At 53.7% G+C, this 17,683-nt stretch overlaps 6 protein-coding genes across 6 annotated transcripts; 2 read left to right on the top strand and 4 right to left on the bottom strand.

The window, feature by feature from the left end:
• Positions 1-1,474: 1,474 nt before the first annotated feature.
• Positions 1,475-2,016, bottom strand: SODALDRAFT_7875 (hypothetical protein). Its single transcript, XM_028615696.1, has one exon. The coding sequence runs from the start codon at positions 1,800-1,802 to the stop codon at positions 1,521-1,523; it is 282 nt and encodes a 93-aa protein (XP_028469927.1). The 5' UTR covers positions 1,803-2,016; the 3' UTR covers positions 1,475-1,520.
• SODALDRAFT_7869 (hypothetical protein) lies at positions 1,931-6,792 on the bottom strand. Its single transcript, XM_028615694.1, has 4 exons — positions 6,431-6,792; positions 6,042-6,229; positions 2,249-5,896; positions 1,931-2,102 (listed from the first exon to the last, which is right to left on the bottom strand). The coding sequence occupies exons 1-4, from the start codon at positions 6,502-6,504 to the stop codon at positions 2,059-2,061; spliced, it is 3,954 nt and encodes a 1,317-aa protein (XP_028469926.1). The 5' UTR covers positions 6,505-6,792; the 3' UTR covers positions 1,931-2,058.
• Positions 6,562-7,790, bottom strand: SODALDRAFT_354243 (hypothetical protein; the record flags this gene model as incomplete). The annotated part of the gene is made up of 4 exons (XM_028613705.1): positions 6,562-6,913; positions 6,984-7,037; positions 7,541-7,586; positions 7,751-7,790. The coding sequence occupies 4 exons, from the start codon at positions 7,788-7,790 to the stop codon at positions 6,562-6,564; spliced, it is 492 nt and encodes a 163-aa protein (XP_028469925.1).
• Positions 7,791-8,169: 379 nt separating this feature from the next.
• Positions 8,170-11,821, bottom strand: SODALDRAFT_347186 (transmembrane GTPase fzo1; the record flags this gene model as incomplete). Its single annotated transcript, XM_028613291.1, has 4 exons — positions 8,170-9,007; positions 9,091-11,588; positions 11,725-11,766; positions 11,796-11,821. The coding sequence occupies 4 exons, from the start codon at positions 11,819-11,821 to the stop codon at positions 8,643-8,645; spliced, it is 2,931 nt and encodes a 976-aa protein (XP_028469924.1). The 3' UTR covers positions 8,170-8,642.
• A 763-nt stretch (positions 11,822-12,584) lies between these two features.
• SODALDRAFT_326279 (Snf7-domain-containing protein) lies at positions 12,585-14,189 on the top strand. The gene is made up of 4 exons (XM_028610128.1): positions 12,585-12,829; positions 12,915-13,129; positions 13,190-13,250; positions 13,339-14,189. The coding sequence occupies exons 1-4, from the start codon at positions 12,824-12,826 to the stop codon at positions 13,765-13,767; spliced, it is 711 nt and encodes a 236-aa protein (XP_028469923.1). The 5' UTR covers positions 12,585-12,823; the 3' UTR covers positions 13,768-14,189.
• Positions 14,190-15,585: 1,396 nt separating this feature from the next.
• SODALDRAFT_266935 (PP2C-domain-containing protein) lies at positions 15,586-17,520 on the top strand (the record flags this gene model as incomplete). The annotated part of the gene is made up of 2 exons (XM_028607521.1): positions 15,586-16,890; positions 17,038-17,520. 2 exons carry the CDS (start codon positions 15,586-15,588, stop codon positions 17,518-17,520), a joined length of 1,788 nt encoding a protein of 595 aa, XP_028469922.1.
• Positions 17,521-17,683: the final 163 nt, after the last annotated feature.

Below are 17,683 nucleotides of genomic sequence, written 5' to 3'. Positions count from 1 at the left end.
AAACGCAATGGTTGCCGTTGTTTGATGCAATGGGTATGATTCGATAAACACCGACGTTAAACTCGGGTAGCCAAGTCGAGACAAACATATCACGATGTCTCATAAGGTCGACGCCAGCAAAAAAGAGACAAGATAGCTCAATCGATATCACCCCAAGTCCAACATAGGCCGTTGTGTGGGACACGACAAGGAAAAAGGATGACGGAAGAGCGTCAGAGAGGAGTGAAGAAATGTTCCGAGCTGGGGGAGGCGAATATCATAATTCGCGTACTCTTGTATTTCTTTCCCGTTTACTCCGACTACCTTACCTTAAGCAGGGGCTACCCAAAGACCAGAGGATATCGGAGGAATACCGAGTACATACCCTATATTAACGAGTCACGCCTTCCTTGGAGCTGTAAGGCGTGGGGCTTGGATTAGGGGGATTCTCGTTTCTACCTGCCTTATCCTTTTCTCGGATATCGTGCCGATGACTTCACCCATATTCCTACTCCGGAGCGAGTAAGTATAGGTACGGATTACTTGGGGTTGAGTACCTTAGGTCTCATGTACTTAGGTACCAAGTACTTACCTTAGACTTACCTTACCTTACCGTACTCTTACGGAGTAGAGTTGATGCTCTCTTTGGTCGGAACGAATACCGGCGCTATAAGGAGGATTCCGATGGGACCAAGCACGAAAAGCCTAAAGGAACCACTCACGAGTCACCCCCAGTGGGAGTTTGATCACCAACCAAGGACAGATAACAGGCCAAGAAGCCGTTTGCCGGCAAGCGCCCGGACCTGAATTGCCTTTAACTGATGAATTTCCCCTGGGCGGCCACCATCTGCACGTGGAAATAGACATTGTCCTACCTACCTACCCTGGTAGGGGTGGGTATAGGTCAGAGCTCGAACAGAGAATTTTGCACTAACCAGAGCCAGGACAGAGATATCGCTGTCAACATAATGTTCTAAGACTTCGGACATCTGACCAGTCCATCGGGCTCTGACCTATAACCAGCCAAACCCGGGTAGGTATCCGGGTATATGTCGTCTAATTCCCTTACCAACCAGGGAGGAAGTTGACGTTTGTGCGGCGACGACCCCCAAAGTCTGGGCAGCATTGGCAAAAGCTTGTCCTCCAGCTGTTGAGCTCCAGGGCGAAATGTGATTGGGCACTCACGCCATCAACAACCTATGCCAAGGCCTCTAACATCTTGGCGCCCAGCCCTGACAGCGACAGCGACCAGCGAGGTACGATCATACGGACGGAGTCCTTCGTAAAACATCACCGCATCCGGAACAGAGGAGTGTGACTGTAACAAGCTCCCAAGAAGTGTTGATTAGGCATATAAATATCACCACCCCCGCTATTTACTTCTTCACACCGAAACCAACTTCTTTTCTTATGCCCAGCTTTGTCTTTTTGGCTTGCGGATACGCCTAAAGAAATCCAACGACGGATGACGACCGTAGGGGAGCGCTCTCTTTAACCAATACATATTCCTTGCTTGGACAACTTCTGACTTGTCAGTCAAGCTAAGCCTGACCCAATGATCCCCCGAAACCTCCCTCTTTTTTCTGCAGCGGTGGTATCGTTTTCCAGAACGAAATGAGTCCCCAACGAGAAAGAAAATATAAATAAAATAAACATCCGAGTCTACCGGCGAAGTACCATGTTTGGTAAAGAAGCTCAGTTTTGACAAAGCCGCAATGCGACGACCAAGCCGAAGGTCCCTCTTCTAGAAGAGCACTATAAAAGGTAAGACTAAAAAGTAAAATATAGAATAAAACGAAATCCGGCGTGTCATGGAACGGCATCAAATAGTCGTACCATGGTGGTGGTTATTTAATAGACAAAGAAAAGAGAAAGAAAAGAAGGCGGCTATATCGCGCATAGCCATGCTGTCTTCCAATCCCAGCCAAAGAGAAAATCGGTAAGATATGAGGGTTTGGGGATGGGTTAGAGAGGAAACGAGAGACAAGAAGGGCCTTTAGAATAGGATGGTCGGAGGGCGGTGATTGCGTCGACCCGTGCGAATACCCTCGGAGTCGGGCTCAAGAATCGGTATCCGGATCACTGACCAAACGATGTGTGGTTCTGATGCGCCTCTTGGAGAACTAGGGAGATTCAGGTTAGCACTCGTTGAGCCCGTTAAGAAAAAGAAGAAGAAAAAAAGAAGACAAAGAAGAACTCCCCCCCACCAAGGTCTTCATCGCTGTCTTTCTCTCTTTCCCCTCTCTCCCCTCTCAATCAATGTACTTACTATGCAAGACGTTCATCTGGCCCGCCCGGTCCTCACAGGCAATCTGCAATCCAGAGCCCTCCAGGAAATCGAGCACAACACTGTTCGGCAGCTCCTGCACCTCCACGTCCGGCGTGTACGGATTACGGAACTCGCTGAGATGATACCGCTTCACCCCGGCTCCCGCCAACTTGTCCCGGGAAGGAGCCGTCGCCGTCGACGCGCTCAGGATCAAGAACCCTTGCGAGTCCAGACACATAGCGCGCCGCTTCCACAGCAGGTTATCGGGGAACTGCACGTTCACGTCACCCATGTACGACACGACCGACGGCTGCTGAGGCTGGGCTTGCTGCTGCTGCTGGTTTGATCGCGGATTCGTCGCCGCCACCTCGGGGAGGTCCTCCTCATGCACCGTCGGCGAGATGGTCGTCGGAGCGAGATTCTTATTCCGGCTCGACGCAAACGAGGAAGAAAGCCGACGCATGAACCGTCCAGCCCTACCCTTCTTCTTGTCGCTGTTCGTGGACTTGCTGTCGTCGCCCGAAGCGCTCCCTTCCGTAAACATCGACGGCGACATGGCGGGAGTCCCGCCGTCCCGGCTGACCGAGGATCGCCGGCTGCTGATGGAAAGTCGCCGAGGGAAGCTGCTGTTGCTGTGGTTCGTCGAAGAAGGGCGCGAGGGCGATTGGGCCGGGCTTGCAAGGCCCGGCGCCGCCAAGACGTCTGTCGAGGCCGAAGTCAGGCTCTTGCGCCGGTCTTTGATAAAACCCCGGACGACACTCAGCGATGAACGCCGCGACTTGACGTCGCTGTCGCCACCGGCGGGATCCATCGACTGCGACCGGCGCTTCTCCTTGGACATCCTCCTCTCGCGGATCGTTTCCCTGGACGGCGACGCCTCGACTGCGTCAAAGGCAGGAGCTAGCCCTGGCGGCGTAGCCTTCTGATGGTTCACCTCAAGGGGGGACACCTTCAAGTCCAGACGGCTAAACTCCGACGGGTCCTTGGGCGGCGGAGCCGCCTTTCCGACTTGGCTGCTGTCTCGAATAATCCGGGCCGTCACCGAGACGGATTCCGGCTGGCCTCGTGGCATCGTATGAGCGGGTGGCACCAACGGCACTTCAAACATTGACAGCCGGCTGGCAACCGATCCGGACCTCTCCCGCGGGACCCTGAGTTCCGGAGAACCATCCCGTGACTCGGAAATGACCGAGCGCGTGGGGCTTCCGCGGGTCAACGAACTGGCGCGGTCCACCAGCGAAGGCGAGCGTGATGGGTCTCGCGTACTCGTTTTACGCACGGCGAAAAATGTCGACGACGGCACGCCGCCTCGTGGTGACGCATCCTTGTCAGAGGAGCTGGAGAGCTTCTCCAGGGCCTTGATTCGTTGCGAGATGTTGGAGCCAAGCTTGCCGCTCTTGGCGAGATTCTTTTGGTGGCTGGATGTCTGCTGCTGCGTGATCTTGTGTAGGTATGCGGCACCTGAAGACACCGACCGCGCAGAGCTCTGGGATACATCCGTTGGCGCGAGAAAACTGCCCCGAACGGGATTCGAGATGGTCCGGACAACGGTTCGAGGGGCGGCCTCCTTGCCACTCTGCATGCCACCAACACCCTCCACAGCTTGTCTGGTGGGAAAGACCGGCGTGACAGGCGACTTTGAGACAAGTAGGGGTTGCGCTTGCTCCACGGGCGCCGATTGAAGCTCGTTCATAAGGTCCTCATCATCGGAGAGGCGTGAAATCGGCCGTCTGTTTGTCGCAGCAAGGTCGGTACGGATTGGCTCCACCGCGACTTTGTGCTTCGAGGGCTTTGAGAGAACTGCTTCTTCGCCCGTGTCAGCGTCGATGACAAGGCTGGATGCTGCTCCCGGCGCGTCGTCTTCCACCGCGTTGGGTGCCGTCATACGCAGATCGAAAGTTGGCGCTGTCGAGTTGTTGGAATCGTGCGTCGAGAACTTGGATTTGGGAATCGCAAACTTGGATGCCCGCTGTGGCGAGTCTGGCGTGCTATCAACTTGGTTCGAAACAGCTTCTTCGGTCTTGTTCTCTTCATCGGCTGAGCTGCCTGACAGGGCCACGGCTGGTGTCACGGCTGCATCGCTGGGGAGCTCAGGAGTGAGATGGGTCAACGATATTTCAGTCGTGCCGTTGTCAGATCCTTGTTGTGGCGCCTCAACTTCCTTGGAGGGCTCGTCTTGGACTGGCTCAGAAGCACCGGCCTTCTCCTCCGAGTCCCGGTCATCGGTCGCCCCTTGTTTCTCCTCAGTCTGCTGTGCATTGGGGGATTCGTCTTCGTTCATGATCACCACTGCGGTATCTGACAGGGCCGGAGTCGTCTGGTCTTCCCCAGTATTCGGATTTGCGTCCTCGATTCCGTCGAGTTCCTTTCTCGGTTGGGTTTCTTGGACCGTCTCGTCTGTCGATTCGGATAGCGACGATGCCTTAGTCGACTGGTCCGGCTCCGAGGATAGAATGAGCGGGGATGCGGGGCCCGAATCGCTGCGCGTGGATTCGGATGGATCGGTGGGAAGCGATGTCGAGAACACGTCCGCTACGACGCCAGAGTCCAGCTTAGCCATGGACAGGCGTCGCTCATCTTCTTCCGAAAGCGGTTCGAGTCCATTGTCGACGGTGGTGCCAAATTGCTCTGCTGGCCGTGCATCGTCGTTGCCGGCGCCGTCGAAGTTGCCGTCCTCAGTATTTCCCGGCGGAGCATCGGGTGAACCGGTAGTCTCTACAGGCTGCGTGCTCATCATCATTTTTTTCTTCTCCCGCAACTGCATGGCCTTCATCAGTCTCGCCTTCTCAGGCGTCATCGTCGGTCTGGCAGAGCCGGGGAAACTGGACATCGTGGGAGACTTGGCGGAAGCGCCGGAGCTGGTTGCAGGGCGGATGGAATCGGTGTGCAGTTTTGTCAGGTCTTCGCCGAGGGAAATGGAGTGGGAGTCGGAGGGACCATTGGAGGAAGGACCAAATGCAACATGCGAACTAAGGTCGTCCTGTGGAGCTTCCAGAACGTCCTCGTCACGCGATTTCTGTCTCTTGGAACCCTTGGAGTACAGCTTGAAACCGGCCGGCATCTGCGAGACGGGTCTGAAGTTCCCAGCGGTTTTCGGTCGGCCACTCACGTCGATCGAAGGTCGCGGGGCCAGCTTCACTTTCGGTTTACCGTAGGTGTAGTTGGAATAACCATAGAGCTCGGGACGGGCAGTTTGAGACGACATGGGCCTGCCGTTATCTATGGATTGGGTGGGCGAAATTGGCCGTGCAGCCCCGACGAAATCAGGCGGGTCGGAAGAGGGCGAGAACCTCCGTTCCTCGGGGGACGCAGCCAGTTCCGAGTTCAGGGTTACTGGAGGCTCGGGGGACTGTGGTGGTGTATCTGACGGTACGGCAGGTGCATCATCCTCGTGTTCCATGTCATCTTCGGGTACCGCTGATTTCCTCTTGTTGGATCGCTGCTCCTCCTCTTCTTCTTCGGCAATTTCCATCAGCCTCCTCCCGCGGAGGGAGCTCGTCGAAGACGACGTTGAACCAGAGGCGGCATGTAGAGAACAGGCCGCCGACAGTTTCGTATCTTTGAGCTCCTTGGCCGTCGAAATGGAGAAAAGGGTGTTATACGGCGTGAACTTTTCGCATACGGCGTTGAAATGGACGGTTACGCGGGCTGTACAAAGCCGGTTCGATTAGTCAAATATTTTTGTTGATCCGGGATGCCCCTTTTCGCGCCACAGCGCCTTCGATATCCAATACGCGAAGCGTGGACAATCGTGGCACTGTTCGCACGTGAGGGCAGGGGAGATTCAACTTACCCTGGATCAGCCGCGAACAGTCCTCGGGAAGGTATTTGATGATGACGTTGCGGCGGCGGTACCTGAGAAAACCGAACAAGGGGGATTTCTCCTCGTACTGGGCGATGTTGTTTCGCATCTCGACGATGCCGCCGTTGCCACGGGCCAGCAGATCGACTTCATCGCGGCTGGCATACTTGAGAAGGAACCTGTATCCAATCAGTCGGAATCGCCCACCAAACTGGATTCAATTGAAAAGAAAGAAAAGAGCGAAAGAAAAAAAGGAAGAAGAAGAAACGCCAAGAAACGCGTCGAACAGAGGTACGACTCGAAGCCATGGCGCCGACTTGGGGCTCTTCCAATCCGAGGTACACAACAGGGAATTTTCGGGGGAGGGATGTACGGCATACCATCCTCCTGGTTCAGCAGCAGCCGCTTCATGGGCCTCCCTGACCTTGGGGTCGTCCAGACCATTCAGGGACATTCTGATGTGCCTGGTTCGGCGCCTACGAATAGTAGCAGGAAAACCAGCGCAGAACCCTCAGTAATTAGCCCCGTCGCTGGAGTGCGTCGATGGATGAACAGTCGACAGTCGTTGGTCGTGAGAAGTTGTGATGTTCAGGGGCGAGGGCAGTACGACGGCATGTGGGGTAGCCGGAAGAGGATGCAAGCAATTCGCATGTATCAATGTCAGGCGTCGGATGGGCGAGAAAGCCAGCTGTAGCTTTTCACGAGGAGGGCATTTGCAGTGCTGCGTCGAGAAGTGAGGCGGCGAAGAGGACGATGAAGATGGGTTGTCGTTGAGGGACGAACCGAGGGTTGAGGCGTGGAATGTTGCGGCGCGTCGAGTGGAATTGAATTGGGTAGGAAGATTAGGGGGGATAGAAAGTTGGCTGACAAGAAGCGAGGGAAGAAGAAGAAAAGAGGGAGTGTGTTTATGAGACAAGTACAATGTGTAAAGACAAAACGAAGCGAAGGACCGTCACGACCGGTGCTGGTAGTTGCTCGACGTTGACCCTGAACGAGGGGTGAGAGTACAGTCAAGGACAGACAGGTAGGGTCAAAAGTTGGGCGACAGGCGAAGAGGAAAAAAAGTATGGTCACATTTGAGGAGAGATAGGAGATTAGGATGGAAGGCACCTGAGAGTACGAAGTACATTGTCCAGCACCAGACCCAAAGAGCCGAATCGAAATGGTAACTTATTAGAAGGGGCCAAAGGACAATATCACGCGTCAATTGGCGCTAGAATTTCCATTGCACATGTATGTACAGATACGGCGTATGGATCAGGTACCTAATGATTCTCGGGGGAGCTTGGGCCTCGCAACTCTTCCTGGTATTTCCTTCTTCCTTTGCCAGGGGTGAAACTCCACCAATGCAACAACCGTCCTTACACTAAACCAAGGTAGGATTACTTTTCTTTGCACAAGGTAAGGTACCTTACCGAAGGTACGGAGTACTTAGTACTTCGGATATTAATTCGTTGCCCCTGAATGCAATTCCCATATTACCTACTTACATGATACCGCAGCATATTAATTGCTTCCCGCTGGACTGGTCATTCGCTTGCCCAAGAAAGTGAAGCAGCGACAGAAGAAGCTCATTACCCTAATCATTTGTCTCTACAGACAGATTTTCATACCACTGCCGGCCTACATTCGTGGTATAGGAAGGACAACACGGATACAAAATGCAAAGATGCACAGGAATCGAGTGTGATCCAACTAACTCCTGGGCCTCCAGCCCTGGTCTAAGGTCTTGGCATGCATCTTTCACTGTGTATCAACTCGCTTGAAACAGCTCATCCCGAGCCAAAGTGAAATTACGTTGTACGAATATGTACAACATCTATGCCTACGACGGTACAGATAGGTAGGTAGGTAGGTACCTTTTACATTATCTTTTCTGGAACTTCTGGAAACCGTAGAACGGTAAGAAGCACGGAGTAATGCTTCGTAGATCTCCCTTCTCAGGCTTCACGGGATCACAGAACATGCGCCACGAGGAAGAAGCAAGAAGAGCATCATACTAAGAACCTGTTCGGTCTTCCCATCTTCAGCTCCCTTCTTTTCCCCCTGCTGCCTGTCCCTAATTAATATCCAACCTAGGTTGATCGGCCAAGATGCGTTTATCGTCAACTAATTCCCTACCCAACTTCTGCCGCTGCTGAAGATTCCTGGCATATATTCATTGTATAAACAACACCAATACGAAATCGCCAGATAGCACGCCAAGACGATTTGCTGATTGCAAAAAGTAATATTCTCTAGGTAGCGAATGTCCATCCTAAGGACTGCCCTACCAACTGAAGAAAAAATAACTACACCAACTGGAGAGGGGAGGGGAATGAACGCCTCCAAGGAACAAGAATCGCAGGTTTATTACACCTAGGCATTCCATGGTGCAAAGGTAACAAGGTGAGGGTGAGACAGGGGACGGTTTTGTCTGCTGTCTCGCAAAGAATAGGCCTGTACCGTTTACGCCATGCCCACAATGCCAATTCGTGACTGTGTTGAGTAAAAGAAAAAAAGACAAAAATATAAAAAAACAAGTCATTCCCATTATACATACCTCTCCGACCTACTTTTGGATTTTCCTCTGCTCTAACTCGAGCGAAACACTCAATGGGCCTGTAGTGCAGCCGCGGCATCGGGAGGCGGCGAATCCAAGTCCACACGGTCGACTTGTGCCCGCTGTTCCGCGCTCTTCCGTACCAAGTTGCCGAAATATTTGAGAGCCACCTCGCTCTCCCCCCGCACCTTGACCGTCTTCTCGCGCCTCTCCCCTAGGTCCTTGACGCTCCGCTCCAGTCCAGAGCGGAGGTTGTCGGCCGGGATGCGGAGAACCTTGCGGACCGAACCTGAGATACGTGTGGAGTTCTCGTGCACGTAATCGGTGGACGCCAGTTGCATGGAGATTTTATTCGATAGACGATGAGGTAGAGAGTTGGGGATCTGGCTGATCACATAGGCGCCGGCCGCGATTGCTAGAAGAAATCATTGGTTAGAGAGAGGAAAGAAAAGGGAAAGAAAAAAAGGTGCAGAAAAAAAGGGCCGAGCATTCGCTTACCAGCAGCAAAGATGCCAGGGAGGAGAAGCCGGCGTAGGTTGTCGTTGCCCATGATTTTGGCGGCGTTGAAAGCATGGCTAATCCAGCCCGTATCCAGGCCAACAGCACGAGGCAAAATGGCACCGGCCAGGGTAAGCGCCATGCCCGTACCAGCGACCTTCTCCTGTTGCTGCAAGATGGTGGACCAATCCACAAAGTCCCAGACTTCCGTGGGGATCTCGACCTGCCTGGCAAGGGAATCCCGCTTTCTCTTGAACATAACGTCAGGTCGGAAAGTAAGATTCTGGAAATCGTTGCCAACATGCAGGATGCCCAACTGCTTGATAACGTTGACGCCAGCGACAGTCTTCATCCTCGCGTGCTCCTCGCATCCAGCTACCGACTCGGAAATGTGTGCCATCATGGCCTCCTTTAACTCTTCGGCGTAATCGAATGCGGCGAACAAGCCGCGGTACTGTACACCGTGGTTGCTGTCCCCGACGCGAGTGATGGCCGAATTCAGCGTTGTCCTCGTGTAGTCGTAAACGTCCTTGCAAGTCGCCTCGATCGTTTGGTCAAGCTCTTCTCCCGTCTGTGACCTTGCCTTCGTGCTCGATGCGAGCTGCGGTTCGATCTCCTGGAGTTCTCGCGTCACCCGATCAAGCTCTCCCTGGGCAACATCGGCGTTGACTGTTGCCAGGGTATGGACATCGTTGAGTATGTTGAGCAGGTACGTCTTGGCCGGTGCCAACTTCGACTTTGCTCTCTTCTCTAGGACGAACCTCCGAAGCGATTGTTCCAAGTTCTCGAAATCTCGGACTTTATCGACATCTTTGCCTTTGCCTTTGGGATCGTGGCCTGGGTCGTCGTCATCCCCACCACCACCGCCGCCGCTTGAGCTTCCGTTGCCACCAGGCGCCCCGCCCGGAGCCGCCGGAACGGCATTGCTCGAAACAAAGTGAACAAGTTCCGCAGACTCCTTGAAGGTGCGTGGGCTCAACCCATTCACCTGCTCGAGGATCATCTTCTTGCACCTGCCCTTATCTCGGATGGCATCAAAGCTGTTCACAACAATAAAGAGGTATGCCTTCTCTTTTGCTGCCGCCCAAATGAATTCCTTGGCCGTCATGGTGAAATGGTTAGCGGCCGAAACCACAAACACGACCACGTCAATCTCTTCTTGCCTCGCAAAAACAGCCGTGGTCTTGGTTGTGTCTGAGTTGAGGCCCGGGGCATCGATGAGGGCGATGTCCACCACCCCGTTGTTGAGGAGCGATTCGTCGATGGTCCGCACATCCTTCACGTAGACCTTGCACAAAGTATATGTCGCATTATCGACCACAATCGTTTCCAGCTCTGATAGTTTGAACACGTCGTATGTCGTCTCGTCATGTCGATTATAGACTGCATCTTTATGCACCGCATGCACTTCTTCGATTCCGCCATTTTCCCTTGCGTCCAATACCTCGCAAAAAATGGCCGTACAAGGCTGCTCGTCTTCCGGAAGAACTTTTCGTCGCAGAAGGGCATTGCAAAAGGTCGACTTGCCTGCGTTCAGGTCGCCGGTGATGAGGACCTTGCTGGATGTATCTTCGATTCGTTCTCGGAGACTCATGAGGTGCCGAATGCTGGAGCTAATCTGACCGTCGAGGAGGGAAGCGATAGAAGTCTTTTCGAGCGAGTGCACGAGTTCCGCTTGGTATAGAGATCCCAGTTTGAGATCGAGCTTCAAGACGGAGAAGTCTTGGGCGATCTGAGGTGTGACTAGCCTCGGTTCCTCGGGCGGTCTGTTTTCCGAAGCCCTGCTCGATTCCGCTTCATCGTGCGAATCTGCTGCTGCTGTCATAGCTCTTCGAAGAGCGGGAGGGGGCACAGGCGAGGCGGGACGGGACTGAGATTTGTTGCCCGTTGTCGAGAAAGAATGAGGGAAGGTGGGGCGTGAAGACGACCCGGGGGTTGGTGTATTATCCGTTCGTTGCACCGATGGGTAATGTGCCGGCCATTGCGCGTTCATCTGCTGCAGGTGTTTCAAAAGTTCGACAACCTTGGTGATAGAACGGCCAAGGGTCGAACGGTGCTGGTTGTACCATAGTTGGTGGATGGCGCCGGCCTGGTACCGCCTATCGACGTCGGGTTGCGTTGCATGGTCGCGACCGAGAGTCGAGACGTGGCCATCACCTCCGTCGATACTACCGCCGTAACCCGAGTCTCTATCGAGCATCGCTTGAAGTTGGGCAGCGTGGACAGAGGTGGAACCGGAGCCGACGGTCACGAATTGCGGTGGGCCGTCAGCTGGGACAGTCGGCGTCGGACTCCCCGCAGCTGCATCTTCATTGTCGGGCTGAGCCTCCTGGCTCATAGGAGCCTTGCCTTTTCCGGAGAAGTAATCCTGGCTCATCGTCGTGGTTGGTGTGTGGTGGTAGTCCGCATGGTCGAAGGACGCGAGTACGGAGTAGGTGACGTCGAAATTGATGTTCGAGGGAGAATAATAGTTTTTGTCTGCCGCGTCTTGCCACGACCTGGTGCCACTTGCATGATGCTGGTCTGAGCGGCAAATTATCTCCCCTCATCATGACGAACACTCTGATTGGCTTACCACATGAAGCCACATCAACTGCTTAATAATCCGTACTGATTGTAGCTATAACTTCGTACCTGTTCTTCGGGTGGTGTGGATTACGAGCGCCGAAGTGGCCACTAAAAAACAACATCCAAGTTCCACTTACCTCAGGGGATAATAGCTACCTTCCATCTGTCCCTTATGAAGTTCTGCACGCTGTTATGCGGAAAAGCGGCATGAGCTCGCCATCAGATGGACAGTTTCTGAAGTTCTTGCGGGAAGTCTATAATATCAAGGCAGTTGATCGATGCGGCGAGAAATCCACTTTACACTTAGGTACTCGGAGGATGTCCACCAACTTACCCCAGTTTTCAACTCGGGACATAGAATCTGTTGGGGTAATTACAGAGGTGGCAGTGAGATGCCGTAAAATAAACAGTAGTTGAGTCGGATGGTAATATCCTAGGAATCTGCTTAATACATGGCGAGACTCGTCCTTTACTGTCCCTTCCTTTCTGTAGTAATCTCATACCTTAGTGACTGTATGAAAATATTTGGGATGTAAGCGGTAAATCGTTGCCTACTTATTAGCCCTATAGAATATATCATTGCACCCTCTCGAACGCTCGTTACTTCGTGCGCCAGGGTGCTATCTATGGTGACCTGGAAACATATATGAAGTCTTGAACAAACCCATATTTTGGACATATCCCGCGGCGACACCAGTCATCAGCACAGCAGCAGACTTCATCTTCTCTAGGAGATGTCATGCGAAGTAAGAGGACCTAGAAAATCTCAGCTCCGGCTTCAGAATCTTGCCGCGGAAGAACTTCAATTAGGTTGCGCTTCATCCAACCCTGATTCTGCTTAGTCATGTTAGCCTTCTTATCTTATCTATCGGCCAGGTCAGGTACCTAGACCTTGTACCTGTGAATTATGACCCCATCCATCCTATCCGTAGAGCAAGGTTGGCGGCTCTCGGCCAAGCAGGCTTCATTGATCATCCAGCTTGCTGTTGTGAACACTCTACCGCCCCTCGGCATCCTTTGCGGTAGCCTCTTTCGTCTCGCTTCTTCCCTCTAATCACAGTTTCTGAGATTTACTTGCCTTCAAAATCCTCCCTTCTGCGACAGCGCACCACGCGAGACGTTTATCGATCTACATCTCTGCAATCCCAGTGCCGGTATCAACACCATGAATGTACGAGGCGACCCATCACCCCTGCGCAAGCACAGCCCACCCTCCCCCTCATTTCATGCAGCAGCCAGTTAATGCCGTAGCATAGATCCTCGAGTATATGTTCGGCAAGCGCATGACGCCGGCCGAGCGTCTGCGGAAGAATCAGCGCATGCTGGACAAGGCGATAAGGGAGCTTGACCAGATGCGTGTGAAACTGGAGAAGCAAGAAAAGACATTGATCGGACAGATCAAGCAGAGTGCGCAAAAGGGTCAAATGGGCGCCTGCAAAATCCAGGCCAAGGATCTCGTTCGGACTAGAAGGTAGGCACACCTCTCCTGGAGCCTCCCCGATTGTTGCGCTAACGTACGTGACGCGACTAGGTATATCGAGAAGTTTTATTCCATGAAAAGCCAGCTTCAGAAGATCTCTCTTCGATTGCAGGTACGGCGCATCTTCCCCTTTCGCTTCCCCCCTTCATCCATCCGTTTCCGACAACGACCACAAGAACTGACATGGTTCGCACGGAAAGACATACCGCACCAACGAGCAAATGATGCAGGCAATGAAAGGAGCTACGGTAGCCTTGGGGAGCATGAACCGGTCGATGAACCTCCCCGCCCTGCAGCGAATCGCTATGGAATTTGAGCGAGAGAACGACGTGATGGAGCAAAGGCAAGAGATGATGGACGATGCGATCGACGACGCCATGGATGTGGGCGCGGAAGAAGAAAGCGAGGAGGTTGTGGAACAAGTCTTGGAGGAGATTGGCGTTGACCTGAACTCAGCGGTACGTGGGACCCTACCCTGCCGGCCTCATGGGGGTTTGTCCGTCGACAGCCCGAGTGGTGCTAACGAAGCAGATACAGCTCGGAGACACGCCCGTCGGAGTGCAATCGAATGCGGTGCAAGAACAGAAGGTAGCGCAGGCCATCGGGGGCGATGGAGGCATGGGGGGTAGCAGCGGGGCGGACGATGAACTTCAAGCCCGACTAGACAGTCTCAGGCGATAAAAGGGGAGCCGTGATAGCCAGCTATGACTTGGAAGTTGCGGCATGGGGCAGGGAATCATTTGTGCGTCTTCTACCACCAACAAAGGCGTTTTGGAGTTTATGGAGAAATTCTTTTGTGTGTACAGGTCAGGCACGCACTTCTGCTGGCGTTTGCCTGCATTGTTGTAGCCATGCAGGCATGTCGGATGATGTGGAGGATGCTACTCTTGGGGCCGGTTACGCTGGGCATAGAGATGTGTTTACTTGACAAGTTTACAGTAAGGTACCTTACCTACCTTAGGTAGGTAGCTACCTTAGATGTGACGATTTCCGCGGAGAAGCATCAGAGTCCCCCTTACCAAGGCAAAATAATGTTAGTGGTTCCTATCCGCTAGTCTGGGCCACCATTCCAGTGTGTTGTTCCCAGGATTAAGATTATTTAATTTGTAAGAAGGTTGCTCAATATCAATGTTCATCGTTCGTTCTTTGGTCTCTCTTGGTAAGCTTATTAGGTAGTGGTTGATGGAACATACTATCATAGAACACAGTCAGGCCTGGCCCTGTACTGGGTAGGTGACGGATCTGCCCCAGGTTCTTTGTTGCTGCATTGACTTGAGACAATGTAGGTAAGTTGCGTGCCCTTGCCCTTCAGGTGCTTTTAGGACGTCACTCGGGTGCACAATGCCTACGGGCAGCTCCGCTTCTCACACTACTCATTTCCGGACCGCTTTCTTTCCGCTCTACGTCACTATTGATGGACCCTTGCCCAGAGCACTTTATTAGTAACCACCCACACTATTAGGCCCCAAATACCTTGTCCATCCTTCCCCAGATTCTCTTCATCTTTCTGCCACCATAATTAGATATTTACCTTGCTTGCTGAATGCCTATTTTTGATACCTTAGTTGGTATGTTCGTGAAGACAGCGGGAACTTAGCGAAGAGCCCAAAAGCGACTGGTCTATCGTCATTGCCACCCAGCTTCCTGCTACTTGGATCCCTTATTCAGTCATACGGATATCTTCCGTACGTTCTCTATCCTCTTTGCAATTCGTCCTGTTCTTCCCTCGCCTCCATCCTCGTCATCATTTTCTCGTGAAGTGCTGCCTCAGTCCCTTCTAAAGGGGACCACTCGGCTAGCCGCCGAGACTCCGGGGCTGTGCCACTTTTCCATCCTTGTCACATCTCGTTATTCTTCCCCCCACCTCTGAAATCCTCCTTTCCCATTACTCTACCTCGTTCTCACCTTGCTGTCCCGTCCCTTCGTTTCCCCTCGCAGACCCTCGGGCCCATACGATCTAAGATACCCGTGGGCTACGTGTAGCTAGCACCTTACACGGGACAGTCGCAACCCCTACTAACCGCTACGTTGCTTCACCATAGTGGAATACTTGATCACAGCTGTCCAACTGTACGGTGAAAACATCCTCTGACATCTTGGGGTTTCCCACCAAAAAAGGATACCAAGATTCAGCTCGCACTTTGAACCTTGATCAACTTTGGGACATTCTCCTAAGAAAAGAAGGAACAGCGGAGGACAAAAAAAGAAAAGAAAACGTCTCGGCGCGAATACTCCGATTCGCGCTGTGTCTCCGCCACTGGTGACATACACCGAAATTCGCGATCCTGGTGCCCCGCATTCGATTTCCTACCGGAACCCAAACCATTTCTAGTTCCGAGCCCACCGAAAACAAGAACCCTTTCCCCCTCGTCTTTCCGAGATCAACGAAGCTGGCAGGCAGCAAGCGCCGCAGCCTCTCCAGTCACGGGAGTGGTTTGCTGAGCAGAATGTTCGGTGGTGGCTCCAACCCTACGGCTTCCCGCGAGTCTAAGGACGCCGACGCCAAGCCTTCCCCCTCGCCGCCCGACGCCGCTGGCTCTTCCTCCTCCAAGGCATCCGACCAAGTCTCTAGCGGTGACAAGAGAAGCGGCAATGGAAGCCCTCCGGGACGTCAGGACACCGGCAGCTCCGCGGACAAGAAAAAACGGCGGGCCAGCGGCGTCCAGAGCCGAGCCAGCAGCCTGATCGCTTCAGCGAAAAACACGTTGAATTTTGGACAGGTCGGTCGCACCAACTCGGACAGCTCGCAAAGTCCCCTCCAGAAGCTCGGCAAGCAAGACCCGGCACTCGCCGTGCCTCAGGGTCAACACAATAACTCGGCCGGCGAGTCCCTCCCCGGGCCTCGCTCCACCTTCCGTGTCGGTGTTTGGGAAGATAGAAACAAGAAATGCCGCCGGACGATGGAGGATACCCATGCTTTTCTGTACAACTTTCTTCACACTCCTGCACCTGCCGTCGAGGGCAACAAATCCGAAACGCGTGCCGACTGCGACGACAAGGACCCCTCGACCACAACTACCGGCGCGACGTCCTCACCCCCCGCCTCGGATTTAAATATGGTGGAGACGGACAATGGCTACTTTGCAATCTTCGACGGTCATGCTGGTACCTTCGCGGCCGACTGGTGCGGCAAGAAGCTGCACCTCATTCTCGAGGATCTTATTCGGAGGAATCCCAACATGCCTATTCCCGAGCTCCTCGATCAAACCTTCACAACCGTCGATGCCCAGTTAGAGAAGCTGCCGCTTAAGAACAGTGGCTGTACGGCTGCTATTGCCGTCCTGCGCTGGGAGGACCGCGTTGCCAGCGACAAGTCTGCCACGGGTTCCCAGGCCATCGCCCCGGCCGTTGCCGCCGCGGCGAAGACCCAGGCTGCTACCGGAGAGGGTGCTGCTGGTGGGGAGCTTGGAGCGGCCGCAGGCAGCGAGGCTGCACATACGAAACTCAAGAGCTCGGCTTTCCGGCAGCGTGTCCTCTACACGGCCAATGTGGGCGACGCTCGCATCATACTTTGCCGGTCGGGCAAGGCGCTGCGGCTGTCATATGATCACAAGGGAAGCGACGAAAACGAAGGCAGGCGCATTGCCAACGCGGGAGGCCTGATCCTCAACAACCGAGTCAATGGTGTCCTGGCGGTGACGAGGGCTCTGGGCGACGCTTATATCAAGGGCCTCGTCACGGGTCATCCTTACACGACTGAGACTGTGATTCACCCGGAGACGGATGAATTCATCATTATAGCCTGTGATGGCGTAAGTATTTCCCCAAGCACCAGCTACGCGAGTGATTATCTATCTGCCTTTTGCTGTCCTCTCTTTCTTTTCTTTTTGTAGTTTTTTTTTTTTTATTCTCCTCCCCATCCATCCTCCCGTGTGGACAGTTTAGCTAATCATCTACAGCTGTGGGATGTCTGTTCTGACCAGGAGGCGGTTGACCTTGTCCGCGATGTTGAAGACGCGACAGATGCGGCGAAACTCCTGGTCGACCATGCGCTCAACAGATTCAGCACGGATAACCTGTCTTGCATGACTGTGCGGTTCGACAAGGCCGCGCTGCTCGAGACGCAAAAGGACAAGGAGAATGCGCTCGGAGTGGAGAAACCGGCGCAGAGCGGTCAGGTCAGCGAGGCGGACAAGATCGTGCGCGAAGCGCAACTCAATCTCGCCCAGAGCGAATCGCCGGCTGCCGGTAGCGATCCGGGCGACGACACGCAACCTGCGAAAGCGGACGGTATGCTGGAGGAGGAACCGAATAGCGTCGGCGGCAATACGACGACCGAGTGCCCGGAAGTATCTATGAATGCGGACGTGGCGCCGTCCAAGGAGGCCGAGACGGCCAACGAACCGCCCAAGGAGGCAGCCACGAAGACCAACAGTTCTTAAGCCGAAAAGCAAAGAGATGGTAGACTTGTGCACGACGATTGACTTTTCGAAGAGACAGAGTATATGGACAGACAGATAGCGGCCTGGACAAGACTGGATGCTTTAGTTGCGATGCTCCCCCTCCCCCCCCCTCCTTTTTCTCTTTGGCAGTGTCCTGTCGTTT

Source organism: Sodiomyces alkalinus, assembly GCF_003711515.1.
Source record: "Sodiomyces alkalinus F11 unplaced genomic scaffold SODALscaffold_1, whole genome shotgun sequence".
NCBI lineage: Eukaryota > Fungi > Ascomycota > Sordariomycetes > Glomerellales > Plectosphaerellaceae > Sodiomyces > Sodiomyces alkalinus.
Note: the sequence above shows the minus strand (reverse complement) of the source record. Positions and strands in the feature narration are given on the sequence as shown.